Below are 18,608 nucleotides of genomic sequence, written 5' to 3'. Positions count from 1 at the left end.
CTTTTAATGGGGGTCGAGAGAAACCACGTATCTCTAATTTCGAAAGTCGAATCACGCAGTTTTCAGTCGAAATATATCAAATGTTCGTGTAATGTAGCATTTGTAATTGTAGCACGAAGATTCGAATCCCTTATGAGATTCATATTTCCCATCATTAACATGTTATTGATGAATCGTTGGAATTCATAAGGAGTGTTTTTTTAATCCAAATAGCATTTTGATTATCAGGTTTATAAGTTTCATAAGTCTTATAAGAGTAATTATCAAAATATATTTTTTTCGAACATCAATAAAAAATTCACACAACAAAAATTCGCTTATAAAATACAAGCCAAAGTATGTAAAAAGTATTTCAATATTTTTTGAAATTGCCATGGGTACCTTATCAATTTTGTGAGCCCGGTTCAAAACTGATCCAATCAAACAAAAGCGACACAAAAAGCTCAACAACTATGCAAAATCTAAATATTTTTTTTTTTTTTTCCTCTCACCACCCATTTCACCATCGATGTTCTCTTAGACCGCTACAAAGGCGCCCGTAAATGTTTTGGAGGAAGTGCAGACGAACACGATATTCAACTGCAATGGGCCTAGAGTATTGCTCTCTGCGCATATTTTTACCGGCTTTACAAATGCTTATCTAATACATTTATATACCACATCACTATTTCAGTCAGTCGTTATTTTGTCAGTCGTGTGTGTGTGTGTGTGTGTGTATGTATGTTTGAATGTGTATTGGTGTGTGTGTTTGTTTCACAAGTAGGTCGTTTCGGATAGTTTTGTTAGTAGTTTTTTTGTGTTTTGGGTTAGGTTTTTGATGTAATAAGCAGGACCACTGCCCTCGCGATCAGTGTTTTTTCGATATAATAACAATTTTACGGTCTTCTTTCGCCGTGGTCTTCTTAAGACGTCCGGTTGACTTGCGCGTTTCGGTTGTCCGAAGCGCGTTTGCCACAAAAGTGCGCGATCGTTCCATTTCGAACTCGATCGTTTTGCGCTTAATGCCAGCAGCCGCCATTCATTAATGATATGGCGCTGATAATCGGTACAATGTTTACCTCGACCCATTGTTACTAACATTGCTTGCTTAGACCGTCAAGAACGCGCTGGTTAAAAACATGGACACGGCTGATCCCGTGCTTTGCCTGCGTTCTACTTCTATACGCGATGAATTACATCGTTGTCGAGTAGCGAAAACATCGCATGGATAAAACTATCAACGAGTACGCGAGTAAGCGTCTTCCCTTCAAAATCGAGAACAGAATACTGCCGCGCTCATGAAACAAAACGCCCATTGAAAAGAACACCTGCGCGCTTGCTCAATGCACACACAAAGTTTCCCATGCTCACATAACGTTCAACGCAGAGATGCACGCAGGCCTTTCAATGGCGTGCACTAGCGAAACACCTGTGAGGGAATGCCGAGTTCATTGCTATTGTGCGCGTGTCCATTTTGCATCGCTGCGCATGCACATTCATCAATCAGCACACCTGCGTTGTCGTCCGAGGAACAAGAGCTACTGTCAATGCAAACTGTAGCTTTAATCCAAGTGTAAACGCACGATGTTTGACATGATAACACATTATCAGAATACTTTCAACGCAATATGACATAATGGCAAGCTACGTTTTTCAGACAGAAACCCGAGCACTTGCAAATACACATTAAAAAGCACACTCTCTTTCTACTACACACACACACACACACACACACACACACACACATACACACACACACACACACACACACACACACACACACACACACACACACACACACACACACACACACACACACACACACACACACACACACACACACACACACCCAAACACAAGTAACGTGGCAAAACAAGTGCACGGTGCGTTGAAAAAACCAGGGTCCTATCTTAATGTCCGATACTGTACCTGTTTGCTGCGTTCTGCATGGTTATGTCAAACACATTTGACAAAGAAAAACATAAACCAACATAAATGAAATAGATTATTGTTTGGTTTAGATCAACGGAGTGTTAAATTTCTATACTGATTGCTGCTAAATAAACAATTAAATTAAATTGTTTCAAACATCACTAATTGAAATAAAGGTAATTTATTATATCTTCTCATAAAGAGTTACGAGACAAACTGTAGCAAGACGGTAAGCTTGGAGTAATACGGAAGTTACAGCGTCCGGTCCTTCACGCGACAAAACGGGCAGTACAAGTCAAAAAAGTAAACGTCGAACGCTTACACCATTATCGCTTCTATCGGATGTTGGTTGAAACCAGTAGACTGATAAAAGATTTACATAACATCTCGCAAATGAGGTTCACTGTAAAATTCCGTTTCTGCTGAAAATTTGTACTAAAATCATGTCCTCTGCTAACATCCTTTACGGGACAGACTTGAAAGCATTGTTTTGGTGGTAGAGAAATGAAAGAATGCAACACGTAGAATAGGGATACGATCATTTACTTACTTTTTTTCTTTTTAAGGATGTTCAACGAGATTATTTGTAGCTTTGCTGCAGAACCTAACCTGGTACTTCAGTATTTTCTTGCAAAACGACGTCCATCTAATGCCAGTATTCTTTTTTTTTTTCAATATATGAGGATGCCTAAAGAAACATTCTTTAATATTCTTAGTAAAATTGCCCCAAGCATAGCGAAAATGAAGCGGAATATTCAACATATCTCACTAGAAGAACCGTTGATGGTCACATTAAGGTTAATTATTTACTGAGTATTATGTTTTGATGTGAAGTTTACTATTAAAATGATTCCAATCTTATTTATAATCTTTCCTGTATTGAATTCCAACCTGTTGATATGTTCATGATGACGTTATTCACATTAATTGTACAGTACATCTTATTTTAAAAACCCAATTCATTGCATTTATTTACTTTATTTCCCCATCTGCCTGCTTTGTAAACTTTTGCTTAAATTTTTGGACGTATTCAATTATCGTACGACTTAACAACATGCCCGCCATGGGTTCAATCCCCAAATAGACCGTTCCGCCATACGTAGGACTGACTATCCTGCTATGGGGGGAAATCAATTAGTCACTGAAAGCCAAGCCCATAAGTGGTACAGGCAGGCCTTGACCGACAACGGTTGTTGAGCCAAAGAAGAAAAAGAAGAAGAATTCAATTATTAATTTAGCAAAATGGCGTCATGAACAACTTTCATGATGCTTTCTTTTACCTGTAGCTGTACATGTAACGGTAAAGCATCTACAGGTTCAATTAAACTATTAAAAAATAAATAATTGGATGATGTTTTTGGCCCCGTTTCGATAAGGGCTTTTAATGTTTCCTGCTTTGAACGTTCTACCTATGCTACCTAAATAAACTATGCTACAAAAAATCGAACGTTCCGCTTTGTATGGGGAAAAATCCGCGACGCATTGAGCTGCGGAAATTATCGAATATCAGAAAAATGCCATAAATCAAGGTTGATGTTTTTGAAAAACGTTATGTAGCTAGTTGGTAAATGTTTTGGTTCTTTTTCAATATTTTGGGTGATAACAAATTATTTATTAATTATTTTACCAATTGTTTACATGGGAGGGGGGGGGGGGGGCAACTTCACGTAGGCGTATAAAAGAAATAGTTATACTGTCAGTTTTACGTGAGCGCCTATCGATTTTGTTCGATCGAAAACTTGTGCTGAGGCCGAGAATACGATTAATCCTCATCTAGATGCTCAACTTTGTTATTGTTGTAGTCGTATTCTAAGTATTCCTCTTTGACAGAATCTGCAATATAAAAAATGAAACGCTTCAATAATAACATCAATAAAAAAAAATAAATGATAGAGGATTACCTTTGCGAACAGGAACATCCCAACCAACAATTGCCGAAGGCGCCCCGTGTGAATTTTTTTTACAAACATGTGAACCCTTGTGGATCTAATTTGACTACTGCCGATCTTAAGCTCTACAACTTGTATTGTTTATATGAATGGGTTGTCGTGATCATTAATGAAAAAACTGGCGAAAGAACGAGGATAAAAGCAATACAAAATATTGTTTTCTGGTGGTTTAAACATTCTGACATCAAAGCGGGAAAGACGGACACCTTGTTGTAGGGAAAGATGGACACCAAATTTATTGATTTATTTTACATCTTATATCAATTGGTGATGAATATATTTCTTCAAATATCCTCAATAAGGGAATTCCGATGCTATAAATCAATCAGTAACTAGAGAAAGTATTGAAATAAGCGAGAAATTAAACACCGGTCTAATGGTCTAGTGGCTACTATCATTCGTTATGCTATTACTCGCTCGACGCTGATGAGGCGCTTCACGAAATCCAATATCTTCTCACGACTTGGACAACTTTAAGCAATAAAAAGATGAGGAATTCATACGACATTGTCCAGGAATAGATGAGAAATTCTATTGGATTACAAAAATCAATTGTTGAACTTTGACATGGTGGAAAATGGATTAAACTGTTAACTAGTCCCTCATGAATACTGGGGTCGTGGACTTTTTGCGGAGTAATTTCCTAAAAGGAAGTTCTAGACTGTTGTTCTGTAAGCTAGAGCAACGTCAGCTGTAAGTGCGCGATATGTCAATAATGCTTTAGATGCTGAATTCTACGATATATTACAAGCGCCGTTTACAATTCCTAAATTCATGGCTGAATGAATCGCCGTTGCAATAGACCAAGAATTGGTTTATAAACGTACGAGGACTTGGAAAGCGATAGAATTTGTTAAAATATTGTAAAACTTTTTCACTTTCTAACCTTTTCTACAGGTGTCCATCTTACCCTTCATGGTGTCCATCTTTCCCATATCAGGTGTCCGTCTTACCCGAACATTTCAAAACTGCACGAAAAAAACATGTTTTTCATTCATGAAAAAAACGCAAAAATCGATGGAAACTTAAAAGTTTTAACACATTTTCTGATAAAACATGAGTGTAAGATAATGTATGCACATTTTCATGGTCGTTGCACTTATATATCCCTAGATTTTTACCATTTCCCTTAACGTGTCCGTCTTTACCTACCTTCCCCTAGTGACGCTTTTTCTTTTTGCTTTATGTACACTTTCGTATGCTATTTATTGGACTTCCTCTTTCCACATGCGTTTTGGCACACTCACACTCTGTATACGGCAGGATGCTTCACCCCTTCCAAATGCTGCGGTTGCTTTCTGTTACCCTTCCTCTCGTTCTTCCTTCTACCCTCTGCACTTGGATATCCTCGACTGGTGCTGCGCGTGTTCAGCCGGCGCCTGTCTGGAAATGACGTCACGGACTGGTGCTACGCATGTTTAGCCATATCCTAGGCGTGCTTGAAGTGCGCTCTTCTACGAAAGAGCTGTGATGATACAGGGTTTTCCAATTGAGTTTAGACTAGCCGCATACTTTTTTTGAATAGTCGCATTAGATTCTTGACTAGCATCCTCTATTTTTGATTACGAGCAATGGATTATTGACTAGGGGCAATTGATTTCCAAGGTGTATGGATATTAGGAGGTGAAGTGCTTCAGAGCAAATTGACATTTCACGACTTGACATAACAATACTGTGGGCTCCGGTATTAAAATCAGGAAGGGCTGGAGGGGGGTATAGAAAATTGTATGCGATTTGACATAACAATACTCAATGATGGCGCCCGGCAAACGCGCTAATAATTCACCTCCTTAATAAACACACCTTGTTGATTTCAGCAGGTCCTTGCATGACAGCCTAAGAGCGTTGCGTTTATAACACCCGGTGTGACAGATCGACTTGAATAATAAACTGTGGATATTATTTAATTTCATCCGCTCATTAGTTTAACGTGTTTGTTTTACTACTATATATCGTCCACAAAATAAGATATATTTTATCTGCTAGGTTTTTGGTGCTATTATTTTGATTTTATTACGGCACAATACAACACAAAAGCACTTAACGGCTGAATTGAAATATGCAGTAGTGAACCCACAGGCATAACCTAACCAAAAGCTAGATTAATCAAGTTTTTCAGAGTGACCATATGTAGTTCTATCGATTTTCGATCGAATATCGGTTTACAATAGAGCACACTAAATCTCAGTTTTTCTAACCAAAAATCAAATATTTTTCTAAGTATTGACCGTTCAACCATAAAATTGGAGTTTAATAAAATTTATGAGTGAAAATAAAGTTGTTTAAACTGAAAATTACCGAATTTGATTTAGATTTCCTACCGATAACCTCTAAAAACAATCTGGTCACTCCGCGCCAGCAACCGGTCTGTTGAAATCAATTGCTCCTAGTCAATAATCCATTGCTCGTAATCAAAAATAGAGGATGCTAGTCAAGAATCTAATGCGACTATTCAAAAAAAGTATGCGGCTAGTCTAAACTCAATTGGAAAACCCTGTATCTGTTGATGGAAATTAACCAATAATTAATCCATGTTATTAATCTCACATAACATTATTATTTAATCTCACTATTTCGGATAATTTTTTTCCGCGTTTCGGTGTAACCTTCAAACCTTTAATATTTACCAGCAGTTATTCGTTGTGCAGCAAAATTGGAAGAGAGTTTATTCGCGACATACACTGTTATTTACAGGGTTTTACAATTGATTGTAGACTTCTTGCATATTTTTTTTAAATTGTCGCTATTGATTTCTTACCAGCAGCATATAATTTGGGTTGAGCGCTATAGATTTTTGAAAAGGTGCAATTGATTTCAGCAGGTCCCTGCTTGACAGCCTAAGAGCGTCGCGTTTATAACATCCGGTGTGACAGATCGACTTGAATAATAATCTGTGGATAATATTTAATTTCATCCGCCAATTTGTTTAAATCACTTGTTTTACTACTATATATCATCCACAAAGTCAGATATATTTTATCTGCTAGGTTTTCGATGTTATTGTTTTGATTTTATTAATGCACAATACAACACAAAAGCACTTAACGGCTGAATTGAAATTTGCAGTAGTGGACCCACAGGCATAACCTAACCAAAAGCTAGATTGGGCAAGTTTTTCAGAGTGACCATATGTAGTTCTATCGATTTTCGATCGAATATCGGTTTACAATTGAGCGCACTATAATTTAATTTTTCTAACCAAAAATCAAATGTTTTTCTAAGTATTCAGCGTTCAACGTAAAATTAGAATTTAATAAATTTTGTGAGTGAATAAAAAGTTGTTTTTACCGAAAATTACCGAATTCGCTTTAGATTTCCTACCGATAACCTCTAAAAACAATCTGGTCACTCCGCGCCAGCAATCGGCCTGCTGAAATCAATTGCTCCTAGTCAATAATCCATTGCTCGTAATCAAAAATAGAGGATGCTAGTCAAGAATCTATTGCGACTATTCAAAAAAAGTATGCTGCTAGTCTAAACTCAATTGGAAAACCCTGTATAAACTACTCGATCGAGCCGAACACTCGAAATTGAACGAAGAATGTTCGTGTTTCGTTAAGCACGATATGAAGTGACAGGGCTGTGCCTGAACATCCTCCCCCCCTTGACGCAAGTCAACAAACAAAACAAAAACAATCAAAATAAACAGAATTTAGGTGCATGTGCTCTCGTCGGCCTCTGCCACAGGTAATATACAAATTTTTGTTATCGGACGAGTTACGATACCTTTTGATGTTTTCAGTGTTACTACCCGTGTCAGCTTGTCGTCTCCGGTGTGCACATGTACGATACGTGCGAGTGGCCAACGGGTTCGGGGGAGGAAATCATCCTTCAGGATAACCAGTCTGCCAGGTAAGATGCTGTCGTTCCTCTTCGCCATGGTGTTATCACGTTGCATCTCTTGCAGGTATTCCGTCGTCCAGTGCTTCCAAAAGCGCTGCACCATTACTTGCCACTTCTGCAAGTCGCTGAGGGTGCAGGAACGAAGATGGGTGTAGTCCGGCTCGGGGACAGCATGCATCGATGTGCCCACGAGGAAATGCGCTGGGGTAAGTGCCGATAGCTCGTTAGGGTCGTCTGACATAGGTAGGAGAGGACGCGAGTTCATCGCCGCCTCAATCTGATGTAGGACAGTTGTATAGCCTTCGTAGGATAGTCGCGTGCTGCCTAACTGCCGAAAAAGGTGTCGCTTGGCGGTCTTCACAGCTGCTTCCCACAATCCGCCGAAATGTGGTGCCTTGGGAGGGGTGAAGTGCCAATTGATGCCGCGGTTAGTGCAATCTGTCACAATTAGATGTAGCTGCTGTTCATCGCGAAACATTTCGAACAGCTCGTGAAGCTCCCTCGCCGCGCCTTCGAAGTTTTTCCCGTTGTCCGAATGTATGTGTGCCGGTAAACCGCGTCGTGCTGTGAATCTGTGTAATGCAGCTAAATAACCAGCAGTAGTTAGATCACTTACCAGCTCCAAGTGTACGGCCTTAGTGGAAAAACAAACAAACACGCAGAGGTAGCATTTTCCCGGGGCGGCTCGTTTATGGGCTGGCTTCAGGTATAATGGACCGGCGTAATCCACTCCGGTAACACTAAAAGGCCGGCTGGGAGTGATGCGCTGCGCTGGAAGCTGTCCAAGTTGTTGCTGTTCAAGTGTCGGTCGCTGTCGAATGCACCGAAAACAATTCTGCACAATGTGCTTAACAAGATGCCTTCCATCTAACGGCCAAAACTCTTCGCGAATTCGAGATAAGAGCAGCCTTCCTCCTCCATGACGAAGCTCCTCGTGTTGATACTTTGCGATCAATTGCGCGAACGGATGTTTCTTGGGAAGCAAAACAGGATGCTTCGCTTGGTAGGGAAGTTGAGATAGTCGTAAACGTCCACCTACACGGATGATCCCTTGTTCGTCAAGGAATGGACTTAGTGCACGTAAAGGTGATTGCCTCATGACTTCGTTTCCCTTTTTGAGCTGCCCGAGTTCAGCTGAAAATGCATCCTGCTGTGCTAGGCGGCTTAACACAGTGTTTGCTGTTTCCATGTACTCGGGTGTGGCGATTAAAGGTGCGGGGTGCTGTGCTGCTGTTCGCTGAGTGCGTGCCTTTTCCTTAGCGTTACGTGTGAAGCGAATGCAGTATGATACGATACGCAGCAATCGCTTGTAGCTAGAACACAACGCAAACCAAGGGTGACTAGTGGTTTTGTTTACAACGGCAGCACTCACCTGGCGAATCTCTAGATTCGTTTCGTTGGCTGGTTCCGGGTTAGAGTTGGGCCAGATGGAAGCGGGCAAAGATAGCCAATCCGGACCGAAGCTCCACAGTTTGCTTTTCAGGAAATCAGCGGCTGACATGCCTCGTGAAACCAGGTCAGCAGGATTAGACGCGCCGGGTACATGTCTCCACTGCCGCGGGTGTGAGTAATGCTGTACTTCAGATACCCGGTTAGCCACAAACGTTGCCCATGTGTTGGGTGTGGCGCTGATCCAGGTTAAGGTGATGGTGGAATCCGACCAAAAGAAAGATTCTGCAACGTTGATCCCCATCGCCTTCTTTACTCGGTGATGCAGGTGTGCTCCTAATACAGCAGCGCATAGTTCAAGGCGGGGTAGTGTGACGCGCTTGAGCGGTGCCACACGCGATTTGGAAGAAAGCAACGTTATGCGAATCTGCCCACCTTCGCCTTCACAACGCGCATAAATGCAGGCTCCATATGCTGCCTCCGATGCATCACAGAAGGTATGTAGCTGAATACGCGCACCAGGTAGAAGCGCATAACGACTAACCTTGAATTTAGAGATGAGTTGCCAATCCTCTTGTATTGTTTTCCATTTCTTACAGATAGTATCTGGAACATACTCGTCCCAACCAGCTTTCTGCAACCATAATTCCTGCATCATCATCTTGGCCCGAATGACAATCGGGGAGATCAGGCCCAGCGGATCGAACATGCGAACTACGTTGGATAGAATGGATCGCTTTGTCGGAATGGACACATCACTGGATATTGCGGATTCGAAGGATAAAACGTCATGCTCTGGCTCCCATGAAACACCAAGAGCCTTTACCGTCTCGTGTGGTAAGAATTGCCGCGCTGACTGTGTGCCGATTTGATCCGCATTTAAACCGGCGAGCACCTCGAGCTGATTGGATGTCCACTTTCGCAGCTCGAAGCCGCCTTTGGCGAGCAATTGAGAAAGCTCGATTCGCAACTGGCGAGCATTTCCGATGGAATCAGCACCACCGATGAAATCGTCAACGTAGAAGTTAGTTTTCAAAGCAGCTGCAGCATTGGGACAAGAGGCGCCCTCATCGTTTGCAAGCTACAGCAATGTTCTGGTTGCCAAGAATGATGAGGGGGCTAAGCCATAAGTAACCGTATTCAGCTCAAAATATTCGATTGGCGAGTGAGGCGAAAATCGAAAGCAAATGCGTACAAATTTCCGGTCGATAGGATGGAGCAATACTTGTCGATACATTTTCGCAATATCTCCAACAACGGCTACCTTATATGTGCGGAAGCGCAAAATTATGTCGAGCAGATCGTCCTGCACGACAGGGCCGACGCATAACGCCTCGTTTAGCGAAAAGCCGGTGGACGTCTTAGCTGAACCATCAAATACCACGCGAACCTTTGTTGTGGAGCTAGCGGCTTTGAACACGGGATGGTGAGGCAGATAATACGCGGGTTCGTCGTCGGAGGGATTTTTTATGCGTGACATGTGCCCAAGCTCCAGATACTCACGCATGAAATCATGGTACGCCGCTTTTACGTTTGCATCTCGTTCAAACCTCCTTTCTAACAAACTAAACCGCCTTAATGCTGCTGCCTTCGAAAGGCCAAGCTTAACATCGAAGTCTGCTTGTTTAGGTAAGCATACCATATAACGACCAGCTTCATCTCGCTGTGTTGTATCCTTGTAAAATTGCTCACATTTGCGATCCTCAGGAGAATAGCCATCGTTAACCTGTAGTTCTTCTACTTTCCAGAAACGCTCTATTGATTCTTCTAGTGAAACCATACACACCACGGATGAAGTGTGAAAAGTATTGGATGTTGCTGGCTGAGAGGTAGATGCTGATCCACTCACGACCCAGCCAAATACGCTCTCCATCAGGACTGGTAGATTCGATGACATTTTATATTGCGCCCCGCTTACAAAGAACGTGTGATAGTGCCGGGCACCGAGAATAATGTCGATCGGTGCCGACTTCTCGAAATGGGGGTCGGCGAATATGATATGTGGCGGTAATTTCCAGCCGCTGGTGGGCACATCATGTGCGGGCAGGTCAGCAATAAGCTTCTCGATTATCAAAAACTCAACGTTAATCGCATAAGGGCTCGCTCTGGATGATACCGTGGTGCGCATCGATTTCCGCACCGGGGTGGACGATTGACCAGCACCAATCAGCGTGATATCGACCGTGCCCGATTTGATACCTAGCCGGTTAGCAAAACGGCTACTCATCAAATCTGGCTGGGAGGCACTATCTAAAAGTGCGCGTGCAGGATGCATTATGCCATGTGCATCAACAATGTTTACTAGTGCAGTTTGAAGCAGAACTTGTTCCGTAGTTTGCCTCAATGCTGCTGCATAAGTGCGTTGCGTGTTTGCCGTGTGATCGTCTGTGTTGTGTGTGTTGCGTACGGAAGCATTTTGCGCAGCTGACGTGTTTGCAGTGGAAAATGTGCCGTAATTTTGTGAAGAGTGTAAAAGCGAGTGGTGTGTTGAATTGCAGTGTCTGCACTTGTATTGCGATGAGCAATCACGCACACGGTGATTGTCGCGCAAGCAATTCAAGCACAATTTCAGTGTCATTGTGTTTCGGTACCGTTCCTCCGGTGACATTTGCATGAAACGGGGGCATTTCGTTAAATTGTGATCGGAGTGGCATAAAGGGCATGTGCGTGTGTCGTGTGATGTTGACGGAAAGCTTGCTAAGCGCATAGGCGGAGCATGTTTATGTGCGTAGTGCGTTTGGTTCACGGTAGGGGGAGCTTCGGTAATGTTTACCTGTAGGGTTTCCAACACTCGCATACGGCGCTGTAAAAATGCGATTAATCCTTCGTAACTAGGATTTTGGCTAGTTGAGGCATTTTCCTCCCAATCTCTTAATGTGGAGGTAGGCAATTTTGTGCACATTAAGTGTTCTAACAAGCAGCTCCATGCCTCCGTTTTTTCGCCTAGATGATTGAGCGTTTTCTTGTGACGTTCGAACTCGTCCACAAGATGGTGAAGGGTTGATGCACTCTCTTTTTAACGGTGGCCATACCAAAAAGTGCTTGAAGATGCCGTTTCTTTAACAAATACTCATTCGAGTATCGTTCGGTGAGCATTTGCCATGCTAGCTCGTAATTGGCTGCGCTGATCGTGATTGCTTCGATCACCTTTGCGGCCTCGCCTTTCACGGAAGCTCGTAAATAATGAAACTTTTGTATCGGTGGTAGTTCCATGTTTTCGTGAATTAATCCCTCTAAAGTGTCCCTATACGTGAGCCATTGCATGTAATCACCATCGAACTCAGGAAGTGAGATGGTGGGAAGCTTTATACCTGCCAACGGGTTAGTGTTTGGTGTTGTGCTTGCGGATCGCGGAGCGTGCACCCGTTTAGCCTTCAAATGGGCTTCAAGGCGTATCAAACGCGAGCCAAAATCGTCTCGTAACGCGGCATTGTGACTTATCACTTCCTCGGTGGCCGCCGCATCTTCCAATTTGGCCTGAATTGCTTCCAAATCAACGGAAAGCTTCTGGACCTTTGCAATGCGAATGTTGATTTCGATTGCATCCCGTTCCGGGTCAAATTCTGCCAAAAATTGTTCGTGCTTAGCCAATACTGCTAGCAAAACTGTCCTTCTGGACGACAAAACGTTTATCGGAGCAGTCATAGTGCGGTTTGACAAAAAACGCTAAATTTCGCGGACACAGTGAACTTGGTCGATTGTGAGGCGACTAAAGCACAGTTACACGCGCGCAAACAGTGATTATCGCGAGAATAATTAAGATTCAGAAAACCAGAATCGTCTTAATCCTGGTCACGGCACCAATGTTATTTCGGATAATTTATTTTCCGCGTTTCGGTGTAACCTTCAAACCTTTAATATTTACCAGCAGTTATTCGTTGTGCAGCAAAATTGGAAGAGAGAGTTTATTCGCGACATACACTGTTATTTATAAACTACTCGATCGAGCCGAACACTCGAAATTGAACGAAGAATGTTCGTGTTTCGTTAAGCACGATATGAAGTGACAGGGCTGTGCCTGAACACCATGTGTTTTATAAAAAAAAAAACTAAACAATATTTTGCACATAGGATTATAGAAACGCTTACCTTGATATTTTAAAACCGGACACCGCTTTCCTTCCGTCGATCGTTTTGCGGGATGTTGGCAAGACCAACAGGCAACCGTCGATTAACATGCGCATGCACTTGTAACTTTTTAGACGACAAGCGATGCCTAACACCCGGATGAGCGCGACAGCACAAACATCATGGGAGATCGAGAGATATGGGTAGTAGTGATGGGTAAATACATTTTTTTTTGCGGAGTCGGATTGATCAGACTCCGGCATCCCTAGGAGTCGGACTTGGAGTTGCTCCGGACTGTTTAGCGGGGGGGGGGGGGGGACGTCGTGCGTACGGGAAAACCCTCGGACTTATCGACTCCGAGTCCGGATCACTTCGGATTACTCCGGATCACTCAGGATCCGGAATGACAGTCCATTATCGTTTAGACAATTCTTGATGAGTTCGTTGACTTTCCAGTCGTACATCGAATATGTACGAAAACTGATCTGGAGTGATCCGGAGTGATCCGGAGTGATCCGGATTAGTCCGGAGAGATCCGGAGTAATCCGGAGTGATCCGGACTGATCCGGACTGATCCGGACTGATCCGGAGTCAAATCCAGTTATGATCCGGAGCCGGAGTCATATTTTACGCACCGTCGGAGTTGATCCATGACTCCGCTCCGGATTACCCATCACTAATGGGTAGTCGGTTCAGCGGACCCTACGGACAAAGAGCGGGTGATTTTTATCATGGTGTGCGTAAAACCCTAGAGTTAAGCCGATGGGAGATTTCCTAGGCTTTAAAAAGGGGGCGGGAACGGGTACCACTTTTCTCTCCCGCTCCCATATAAAATACACGGTGCGCTCTCTCAATGCTCGCGCCCATGCGCGAGCATCCTTTCGTGTGATTGTGTTTGTTTCTTTCGTGTTGCGCTGTGTGCGTTTCTTTCGTTCAGCGATCGTTCACACTCGCTGCGTATTTTTTTGTTATCTAAAGCTAAACAAAAACACAAACACGCGTAGATTTTTTTATCACTTTATTGAAACATTTACATTTTAACTTTACACGATTTCACACATTCACGTAAGTTGATACACAATATTTGACTAAAATAAAATTGATTGCTCCATCGATGCAATCGTTGACATGGCCGAATATCTGCGTAGATCCTTTTGTACACGTTGATTACTGTAAAAAAGGTACGAAATGAAGCTGCGCGATGTACATAACATGCATTACGAATCATTCGCGCAGCTTCATTTTAATTCGCACAACACTTGAACACTTGAACACTTTACAAAATCATAACACCAATCGTCCAGGACTTAGGCTGACACACGTGCGGCTGCTCGCTGCGGATCCTTGAGCTGTACTGACGATTTCGTGTGGTAGCAAGAATGAGAGCACACACCCAACGGGACAAAAGTAGAAAGCTTGGAGCAAAATAATCGTTTGTCTCCCTCTATCCTCTATACCGCGCTTGCTTGCACTCATGCACGAGCGCTCGAGTATATTCTCTCAGAACTGAGCATTCGCAGTTCAACCCGTGCAGTGAGAATGTATGTGTTAATGTGCAGCGAAATTTGTCTCTGTATCTCAATCCCCCACCCCCAAAAAACCACATTCACTCTCCGCGCACTCTTAAAATTTTGGCGCGCACGCTACCTACAACACAATACAAAAGGTCGTTTTAACCGCGCGCACTGATCAAAGTCGCGATGGTTGAATCGGTACGCCGACGCTCTATGTCAGAGATTTGGTGTGAAGAAAAAGTTTTTCTGACCAAATCGACAACACACACGCGACGACACACATCGGTCACATCGACCGCCGTCGATGGAAGTGAGTGATGATCTAAAAATAGATCTGTGGGGCGAGTGAGAAGGGGGAGGGGCGTAGAACAAGAACGTAAGCGTGAGTCGTCGCGTGTGCGTGTGTGTACACGTACACTCAAGAACTCATTTTTTGCTCTTTCCTGGAACCCACATGTTTCTACATTCTTCTGATTTTAAGCAACAAAAGTAGAAGGGAAGTAGAAGGCTACTTCATTTCTACTTTCCTTGCTACTTTCGAGCGTGTTGACTCGCTTTGGCAGAGGAACTTTCGGTGCAGCAGTGCAAGCGAGACATCGATATCAGCACAGCGCTGCGAGCAGATCAAAATGAGCGAGCTGGCCGAAACTGAACGCACACATTTCCACATGTGTAACTGTGTTAGTGCTAAAACTGTGTCGAAACCAAAACTTGCTCTCGCCTCTGTGTATTTTACACCGATTCTCCGCTTAACTCTAGGTTTTTACACACACCATGTTAAAATATCCCGCTCGTTGTTTGTAGGTGAATCCGCTCGAAGGACATCGGTTTCCCGTTCTCCCGTTTTTCGTTCATAACCCTACAGGCAAAGAGCGGGATATTTTATCATGGTGTGTGTAAAAACCTAGAGTTAAGCGGAGAAACGGTGTGAAATACAAGGATGCGATGCGATGCGAGGATGCATTTTTGACACTAACACAGTTACAAATGTGTAAATGTGTGCGTTTACTTTCCGCCAGTGCGCTCAGTTTGATCTGCTCGCAGCGCTGTGCTGATATCGGTGTCTCGCTTGCACTGCTGCACCGAAAGTTCCTCTGTGTGCTCTCATTCTTGCTACCACACGAAATCGTCAGTACAGCTCAAGGATCCGCAGCGAGCAGCCGCACGTGTGTCAGCCTAAGTCCTGGACGATTGGTGTTATGATTTTGTAAAGTGTTCAAGTGTTCAAGTGTTGTGCGAATTAAAATGAAGCTGTGCGAATGATTCGTAATGCATGTTATGTACATCGCGCAGCTTCATTTCGTACCTTTTTTACAGAAATCAACGTGTACAAAAGGATCTACGCAGATATTCGGCCACTTCAACGTTTGTATCGATGGAGCGATCGATGTTATTTTAGTTTAATATTGTGTATGTAAATGTGTGTTTGTGTTTTTGTTTAGCTTTAGATAACAAAAAAATACGCAGCGAGTGTGAACGATCGCTGAACGAAAGAAACGCACACAGCGCAACACGAAAGAAACAAACACAAGCACACGAAAGGATGCTCACGCATGGGCGCGAGTATTGAGAGAGCGCACTGTGTATTTTGTATGGAAGCGGGAGAGAACCGTGGTACCCGTTCCCGCCCCCTTTTTAAAGCCTAGGAAATCTTCCATCGGCTTAACTCTAGGTTTTTACGCACACCATGATAAAAATTACCCGTTCTTTGTCCGTAGGGAATTGTTTGCCAGGCAACACGATCGGCGTTGTGCCGTCCAATATCTAGAGAAAGAAAACATGCTTTCTCGCTTTGGCACACAGGAAAGTTTTCCTATAGCTTCGGTTTTGCAGGTTGGGATTTCCCTCTCGAGGCCTAGACGCATAACAATCCTTCAAGAAGGACATAAGTTGAAAATATTTCCAACCTACATGTTTATATCCCGACCCTGAAGGCTGATTCATTTCATTTAATTTCCTCGAATATAAGTCACGTAGAGATCTCCACCGCTTTTTTCCTTCATTTTCTGAAAATTGATATCACAAAATAAATAATTTATTATTTTTACCATACTCTTTTCAATTTTAGATTCTTATCCACTGGAACAAATTTTCGGATTCTGTCATTTGTTTTTAAGTTAGCAGAGAGTTCAAAAATGAGAGAGAGCAAAAATACAATTTTCCCAACATCGTCGGATGCATCGATGGCAAGCATAAGATGATCAAAGCACTGGCTAATAGCGGATCAGATTACTTTAACTACAGAAAGTACTTTTCTTTTCATCTACAAGCTGTCGCTGATGCACATGGAAAATTTATATTTATAGATGTAGGTGAATATGGACGACGTAGTGACAGCGGGGTGTTTAATAGCTCCTCATTGAACAAAGCAATAGAGAATGTAGAGCTAAATATCCCTCCCGTGAAACCACTCCCAGGGTCAATTGAACCTATGCCTTACGTTTTATTAGAGGACCAAGGATACTCTTTAAAAACATATTTGCTCAGACCCTATCCATTTAATAATTTATCGGCAGAGCAAATTAGGTTTAATTTTATACATGCAAGAGCGAGGCGGATTATGCTTTTGGCATACTAGTTACGAGATGGCGGTGTCTAATGACGGAGCTTCAAATGACTCCTGATCATGTAACAATTATTGTACAAGCCTGCTGTTTGCTGCAAAATATTTGCTCAAATTTATAATATACCACGCAAAATCCTACGATGGACAAATCCAACTGGTATTACCGTAAACATAAATAGTCATCATCATCCCTCACGCGATGCTTATAGGGTGATTTTTAATAATTATTTCTTTGAAAACGGTGTTTAAAATTCATCTTAAATTGGATATGTATGTAGATTTAAGTAAACCTATAACATAAAATAAGTACGAACAATAAAAGCATTTAATTTCCCCCCATAGTCACAGTTCATTCAAAACTCTAGAATGCAAATTGAATAAGCTTTAAATTAAATATTACTGGTGTAGGCTGTATACTGAATACTGACGTTCATTCCATATCTTAAAAAAGCAGGTAAATAGTAAGCACCTATCCCAATGGTTGAAGATGCGAATATACCTTTATTGTACTGGTACTCAAATGTACATTTGAGACATGGGCAAATCTTTCAAGAAAAATCCTCTGACGAAATGGAGGATCCGATACATCAATATGCTGCTACACTGGGTATTCAAAACCAAACACTTCTTCGGAATTCACATCGCAATTCGACTGCTCTTTCTACTTAGCGATGCATTTTTACCTTAAATCATAGTACAGGCGTCCCCCGAGTTACGATCCCCTCGAGTTACGACGATTCGCAGATACGACGATTTTGATTTTGACAGTTAAAAGTTGTCATTGGCAAGAAATTGATGTATTTTTTTGAATTTCTAGGCTAATAACCGTTATACACACATTTCCAAAGATTCCACAACTACTCTATCTTGAATATCTATATTGTGTACGTCTTTTAAAATATAATTATTACATTATCGAACATTATTTTAAATAAAATACACGATATCATAGATTCCAACTCTTCAACTTCGGTTATAAACTTTATATTCATAGATATTCGACATACGACTTTTTCGACTTATGCCTTGCTTTGCGACATTTTTCGGTCCCAAATACAGTCGTATCTCGGGGGACACCTGTACTGTGCTCTATCCTTTTTACTTCCCTTCAAGAAAGAACAGAGAAAACAAAATACGAGTAGGAGGCACTTCTCCGGTCTCGAGTTACGGTCTACAAAGTCAGTGTCGTTTCTCGGGACAGGTATGCAAGCATCCGAACACTGGTAAATATCTGTCTTGGTGACATAACACCAACGCCCAGTATACTCTTCTAAGATTTTTGTAAGCGACAGCAGTGGACAAATTAGAAGTGTCCGATTTCGAATACCCATCGACGGTGTTGTAGTTTTAAACATCACTCACTAAGTA

General features: G+C 42.3%; 2 protein-coding genes across 2 annotated transcripts; one reads left to right on the top strand and one right to left on the bottom strand.

The window, feature by feature from the left end:
• The first annotated feature begins 9,507 nt into the window (after window positions 1–9,507).
• LOC125907257 (uncharacterized) lies at window positions 9,508–10,160 on the top strand. Its single transcript, XM_049608466.1, has 2 exons — window positions 9,508–9,589; window positions 9,692–10,160. The coding sequence occupies exons 1-2, from the start codon at window positions 9,551–9,553 to the stop codon at window positions 9,962–9,964; spliced, it is 312 nt and encodes a 103-aa protein (XP_049464423.1). The 5' UTR covers window positions 9,508–9,550; the 3' UTR covers window positions 9,965–10,160.
• A 13-nt stretch (window positions 10,161–10,173) lies between these two features.
• On the bottom strand, window positions 10,174–12,737 carry LOC125907320 (uncharacterized). Its single transcript, XM_049608935.1, has 2 exons — window positions 12,404–12,737; window positions 10,174–11,342 (listed from the first exon to the last, which is right to left on the bottom strand). Exons 1-2 carry the CDS (start codon window positions 12,735–12,737, stop codon window positions 10,174–10,176), a joined length of 1,503 nt encoding a protein of 500 aa, XP_049464892.1.
• Between the last annotated feature and the right edge of the window lie 5,871 nt (window positions 12,738–18,608).

This window comes from Anopheles coluzzii, chromosome 3 (assembly GCF_943734685.1).
Source record: "Anopheles coluzzii chromosome 3, AcolN3, whole genome shotgun sequence".
Lineage (NCBI taxonomy): Eukaryota > Metazoa > Arthropoda > Insecta > Diptera > Culicidae > Anopheles > Anopheles coluzzii.
This window is presented reverse-complemented; position numbering and strand designations above follow the sequence as displayed.

Bases quoted from the DNA above. Each gene is read 5' to 3' on its own strand.
- LOC125907257 (XM_049608466.1), top strand. From the start codon at position 9,551: ATGCAGGCTCCATATGCTGCCTCCGATGCATCACAGAAG. The intron at 9,590-9,691 runs GTATGTAGCTGA...CATTTCTTACAG, and splicing joins CCTCCGATGCATCACAGAAG to ATAGTATCTGGAACATACTC.
- LOC125907320 (XM_049608935.1), bottom strand. From the start codon at position 12,737: ATGACTGCTCCGATAAACGTTTTGTCGTCCAGAAGGACAGTTTTGCTA. The intron at 11,343-12,403 runs GTATAAAGCTTC...GCGCACTTTTAG, and splicing joins AAACACTAACCCGTTGGCAG to ATAGTGCCTCCCAGCCAGAT.